Source organism: Salvelinus sp. IW2-2015, unplaced genomic scaffold, assembly GCF_002910315.2.
Source record: "Salvelinus sp. IW2-2015 unplaced genomic scaffold, ASM291031v2 Un_scaffold495, whole genome shotgun sequence".
NCBI lineage: Eukaryota > Metazoa > Chordata > Actinopteri > Salmoniformes > Salmonidae > Salvelinus > Salvelinus sp. IW2-2015.
Window position 1 is genome coordinate 463,190 of NW_019942562.1, and position 6,428 is coordinate 469,617.

General features: G+C 40.8%; 1 protein-coding gene across 1 annotated transcript; it reads left to right on the forward strand.

The window, feature by feature from the left end:
- The first annotated feature begins 1,695 nt into the window (after positions 1-1,695).
- dlx5a (distal-less homeobox 5a) lies at positions 1,696-3,587 on the forward strand. Its single transcript, XM_023975474.3, has 3 exons — positions 1,696-2,194; positions 2,632-2,816; positions 3,112-3,587. The coding sequence occupies exons 1-3, from the start codon at positions 1,831-1,833 to the stop codon at positions 3,421-3,423; spliced, it is 861 nt and encodes a 286-aa protein (XP_023831242.2). The 5' UTR covers positions 1,696-1,830; the 3' UTR covers positions 3,424-3,587.
- The last annotated feature ends 2,841 nt before the right edge of the window (positions 3,588-6,428 follow it).

The following is a 6,428-nucleotide window of genomic DNA, read 5'->3' on the forward strand; positions in this document are numbered from 1 at the left end:
CATATGTGGTGGGTAACTAATCTATTTTGACATTATAATGCTTGCAAAGCTGTCTAATGGGAAAATGATTAGCAAACTGGCCTCGAGAGGAGACTTGTCATATGCATCTTCTCCTCCTCTGCCCAGATTCTGGTTCACCTAACATGCTATACTGAGTTTATGGACCCAGCCAACTCCTTATTAAAAATGTACTTCCGCTTGAATTCCGCTTGTAGGCTTACCTGAAACAGAAAAGAGGTGGCCAGAGGTTAGAGAGGCAGACCAGTATCCGGAAAGTTGTGGAAAAACTCGGAACTGAACTGGCAGCCTGCTGAGGGCTGCTGCGTCCGATCCTGGGAACCATCTCCTTCCATTGTGCCCTTGAGCAAGTCACTTTACCCCTAAAAACTGCTCTCGATCCAGGAGTGCTGCTACCCGGTGGCTAACCCTGTTCCTCTCCAAGTGTGTGTGTATTTGTTGGGGTAGAGATAGATGCATTTCTGTTTCTCACAAAAGTTATTCTAGTCTATTCAGAGGACTCATCCCATTCACTTCTTATGTAATATGCACAAAATAATTAAATCGTTAGACTATACCTCATGGTAATATAGGCCTATAGGTCTCCAATGAATAGACCTATAACAATTAAATAAACCTTCATTATTTTGGATTGATTGATTACTTACGGTATGCAACAATAGCCTACCTACATTTTGAGTATCCGGCTACAAATGATACCCGGCCCCCACAATGACAGGAATGAATGTATTGTTGCGTGTGGCGGTGCTGATTCTACTGCAAGCATCAAGGGGATCGTACATTCCCTCATTCACCACAGAGCGGCGCTATTTTACCACAATACGCGCGTTGTTCAGGTGCGTGCACCATCCACAAACCCTACAGAGTTTGGTCGTTTTATTAAGTAAATGCGTATTGTATTGTTTCAATGCGTTTTGGTGAGGTTTAACGTGCCTGTTGTTGACAAACAAATCATCGAGTTTAATAAAGTAGTTTCCATAGAGTTTCACGTGTCTAATAATGAATTTGATGCAGAAATGTTAATCGTTATGATGTAGACCTTGCTGTAATTTTAAAATGAACATAGGCCTACAAATGAATGATCAAAGGACTCTTCTGAACAGATACATTTTATACATTGGACATATAGGCCAGTCGACTCACAATATGGAGTAAAAACAAACAAAAATATTGTTTCATGGCACATGTGAGTGACTGGTTATTTATTTATAAATATGCTAGTAAAACAGAAATCTAGTTTGATATTTTCGTTGCATTACCTGCATTTTATTTGGAGGCAATCGAAACAGTTTCATTTCTGAATGTGCATCAAGTCCAATCAAAATTAAGATAAATACTGTAGTAATTTCTTTATTTTGTTTCGTTTGTCAAAGGCAGATAATACAACCAACAGTCGTAATGTTTTAATACTGAAGCTCATGATAGACTGATATATTCTTGTGGACGTTTTGGAAACTGCAATTTACCACCCTAAATTGTCAATCGATGACATGACACCCAGTTTAATTGCCCGTTTTGATTGATAGTAAAAACACAACAAAGTATAGCCTGAGTCGTATATCGCCTATGGCAAACTGGTCGAGCGAGTTGGGGTGTATGCTGCCTGCGCGCCTTGGCCAATGGAACCAGATCCTCCCTGCAGTGCGTAAGAGCGCAATTTAGGATTTAACCAGGTCTTTGCTGTGGGGCTGGCAGCAGTTCGAGAGAGCCCGTCGGCGAAAGCACACATCACACAATGCAAGTGTAGTCTTCACTCAGTCTTCAGACGTCTCAGTGGAAACAGACTTCCCTTTAACGTTGCTGCTTCGAACTATGACTGGAGTATTCGACCGAAGGATTCCGAGTATCAAACCTGCCGACTTCCAGAACCCTTTTCAGCTTTCCACCACCATGCATCACCCGTCTCAGGAATCTCCTACGCTACCCGAGTCTACGGCCACGGATTCTGGCTACTACAGCCCTGCTGGAGCAGTGCACCATGGCTATTGTTCGCCTAACTCCACCTCGTATGGGAAACCGCTCAATGCCTATCAATACCAGTACCACGGCGTAAACGGATCTGCGGGAAATTACCCTGCAAAAACATACCCAGACTACAGCGCATACACAGCCTCTGCTTACCACCAATATGCTGGAACTTATAGCAGAGTACAACCACAGCCATTAAGTCCGCAAGGTAATTAGCCTACATTATTATTCTTGTTGTTGTTGTTGTTGTTATTATTGTTGTTGTTATTTAATCAAGTGTATGCTTTGTTCGAGCTCTCACACAATTTTTTACACGCGAATAGCCTATTTGAAGCAAAGATATTTTACACCATGGTAAAATTCTTGAAATTAAATTCGGTAAAGGGGCACACATTTTTCTGAAAGTAATTCTGTAAAAATGACACTTTTCCTTTACCGGTTAGACTCTGCTAAACCCATTTGCTTCAATCTATTTGTTTATAAATCGACAGAGAGCCCTCCTTAAGAGACATTTGTCCACGGGATGTCCTCTTGATTTGATCTCTCTGAAATAGATGGTATAACCGGGAAATATGACTGCATTGTGCAAATACTTTATACTTAGTTCGTTTATACACCACATATAAAGTAATTTCTTTCTTTCAGAAAAAGAGGTAGCAGAACCTGAAGTGAGGATGGTAAACGGAAAGCCCAAGAAAATCAGAAAACCAAGAACAATCTACTCCAGTTTTCAGCTCGCCGCCCTGCAGCGGAGATTTCAGAATACACAGTACCTCGCGCTGCCGGAGAGAGCAGAGCTCGCGGCTTCGTTGGGACTCACGCAAACGCAGGTAAATAGCTTACTATTCTTCAACTTCATTGTCTGTTCAAAGTTGCATTCTATTTTGTTTAGTTTTTTAAATCAAAATGATCACTTGTTCTATGTTGTTATCCTTCACTGGAATTGTCCGTTCAAAATTGCATTACGTTTACAATATACATTTCATGCGTAATGTGTGCGTAATTAACGAAAACACATCGCCCCAATGCTTACTTCATATGAATACTTTAGTATTATGAAATTTGTGGGTTTTAATATGCTTTTATTTATGAACTCGTTTTAACATCATTCTCATCCATCCCCAGGTCAAAATATGGTTCCAGAACAAAAGGTCGAAACTGAAGAAAATCATGAAGAACGGCGAACTCCCACCGGAACACAGCCCGAGCTCAAGCGATCCCATGGCTTGCAACTCTCCTCATTCACCCGCCGTCTGGGACACGCAGGGCCCGTCCAGGCCTCACAGCCACCAGGCACAGAACAACAACTCGGCGGCATCCACCTTTTTGGAAAACTCCGCCTCTTGGTACTCCGCGGCTGGTGCCATGAATTCTCACCTCCAGGCCCCCAACTCGATACAGCACTCTTTGGTTCTCGGATCGGGGACGTTATACTGAAACCCAGTTCAACAAATATTTCATTGTATGGGACTCGTGTTTAAAAGATTCAGAGGAATATGCAATGTATTGATGACAGTCATAGAAGAACGTGTATAATGTGTAAATGTGTGCATGTAATTTATTGCATTTTGGAAGACTAATTAAACGTTTTAAATGGACAATGGAACCCAGACACTTTCAATGGCGCCCTCCTGAATTAACACTTTAAGGCAATTGTTTTGCTTATACCCACAAATCCCTCATGATTACTGATATAGCATGTAGGCCTAGATAGGCTATTCGCACTGAATATCAAGGACTCCATAACATGACACTATATGTCTACTTTCTGTGAGACACTTTAAATCCATGTACAGCTCAAACTCGAGTTTAATTGCCTGAACTGTCTTTGTGCCCATATTTGGTCAGTGGTGCAAAGTAGTGATTCACTTTAAATAATAATTTGGCCACACATCTATCAACAATGAGATGGGTCTAATGACCTTGGGCTAAACAGTTAGGCTGTTTCATTTTCAACAACCACGGAATTCTCATCGGGAGTAACCTGCAGGTATCTCAAAAGGTTAAGATAGATTTATTTCGTGTCATGTCAAGTTATTCATTTGAATACTACAACCTGTTTTATGGTTATGTGCATATAAACATGCCCATAGCAAATCGTTTTCAGCGGATCCATAACCGACTAAACAGAACCTATATCGAAGAGAGAAGCATCATTGAGTGTATAATAATTAACATTTTTGAAGGGAGTGTTTTGAATTACAATTGAATTTGGATGGATTGATTGCAGGTATCATATCATATTAATCCTTTTGAAATATTTCTTTCTGAAAGAGAAATACCCAAGGAATGGCATGATATTGTTAACTCTATTAAACAGTCATAAGAAAACATATAATTCAGTTTTTGTTCTTGTTGTTCGTGTAAACCAAACAATGAAATGTTGTGAAGATACACACAACATGGATACTATTTTCTTCCAGGTTAATTCTACTTTTAGGTTTATGTTAAGACAAACAAATAAATTAGGTCGTATTATTAGGCTATTATTATTATTATTAATTAAATCGTGTTACAGTGAAGCACATTTCAGTCTTGTGTTTTGGAGTTGCATCTGGATTCTGAACTTCCCCAAAGAATATGGGTGTCGGTCTGGCAGACAGTCTGCAGCAGTGCTCTCTTTGTGTCCCCTACAATTAGCTGCTTTGAATGGCAGAGAGGAGGCGAAGGGGCGGCACGTAGATCTGAGACAATCCGCATTCCTGTGGGGGCAGATCGGCTCCAGAGCTCTGCCACTCCCGCGGCCACAGCCCACCTCCGTCAGACCTTCCGGGTAAAATAAAATCTTTAACATTTGAACATATCATTAGGCCTACTACCAGTGTTGCCACTGCAAACCACTAAACAAATAGGCCTACTGCACTGAAGCGAACATCTTGTTCCAGACTTTACATAAAACATGTTATCATTATGCACCAATAGCCTATTTAAACGAATCAACCAAGAAACAATCACACTACAACACACACACACACACACACACACACACACACACACACACACACACACACACACACACACACACACACACACACACACACACACACACACACACACACACACACACACACACACACACACACACACCACACACACACAGGGCGAGGACACATTAACACCAGTTTTAAGATAGCCTGGACACATGTTATGTTGTTAAGCCGTCTGACCTAGAGGATTCACAATACATAATACACCAATGTTGACATGGTTGTGCATGTAACTGAATGCTCGTCTCATCTCTCCTGGTTTTCCCAAGGGCCTGACTGTCCTGGCTGAATAATAGCCTTAGCAAGCAAGAGATGCACTTGACATGTTCAGCTGAAATATTGAGCAAAAAATAAAACGGTTTGCTGAACGCTAATCCAAAACATGAACGTGGTTTATATCAACCTAATTTCTACATGTCACGTGCTTCCGTAATTACATTGCCAGTAGGCTACTCGAGAAATCTACGTTTGATTTTCATATTACTGTTTTTACCTCCCTCCACACCCGTCCCCCAACACAACACGCACACGCACAGCACACACACATCACACACACCCACACACAACACACACACACACACAACACACACACACGACACACACACACCACACACAACACACACACAGCACACACACACAGGCCATTATATCGAGAGCCCCGTTAATTCCAACTGAACTTTTCCACTCAGCGAGTTCCTTGCAAATCGAGTCTAAATAATGACAAGTTAGCTTTACTAGCTTCAACTATAACATCAACAATAATATACTCCAGGATTAGGCTCCATTATCATAATCTGGACATTGACAATTACTAATATTTGCAAAGATGCGCTTGCTTCTTGATTGCAGAAGGCTTTTTTCTAGCTCACCATCACTAAACAGTGACAGTAATAACAGCTAATTTTGCAGGCAATATATAAGAGGTACCGCGGTGTAATACACTTTCACACTGGATGTGCTTAACTCAACGCAGAGCAGTAGAACCGTGTTCTGTCGGAGAAGTGTTCCCATTCGAAGCCCAAGCTTTTTGACCACTGCTAACACTATTGTAGGCTAAGAATCGTATGAAGGTAAGGCTCATATTTTTTTATTTATCATGATGAAGCTATCTCAGTAGCCTGCTAGGTCGTTGCGCTCTATGAATCCCTATGAAGGATTGTTACACACTTTTGTTTAAGAATGTTATAACCTACCTTATTTTAAGGTGACACTATTGATTGTGTTTTACTAAGCTTTTGGAAGTTATGTATAAATAGCAGCATGCATTCAACACTAGCCTATACTAGCAGCCTACATTGGCTTTTTATTCTAGCCTATCTATTTGTCAGGTGTTTTTATTTGTCAGACGGGACAATTTTTGTTTATATCTAAAGAACAACCTTTTGCCAATTCGGATTTTAGAATCAAATGCAATCATGACGCCAAACTGATACTAGGCATAGCCTGAAACCTATA

What these genes read in the sequence shown, in the direction of transcription:
- dlx5a (XM_023975474.3), top strand. Translation starts at nt 1,831, where the DNA reads ATGACTGGAGTATTCGACCGAAGGATTCCGAGTATCAAACCTGCCGAC. An exon ending in ACAGCCATTAAGTCCGCAAG is followed by an intron (nt 2,195 to 2,631) that starts GTAATTAGCCTA and finishes TCTTTCTTTCAG; the next exon opens with AAAAAGAGGTAGCAGAACCT. An exon ending in TGGGACTCACGCAAACGCAG is followed by an intron (nt 2,817 to 3,111) that starts GTAAATAGCTTA and finishes ATCCATCCCCAG; the next exon opens with GTCAAAATATGGTTCCAGAA.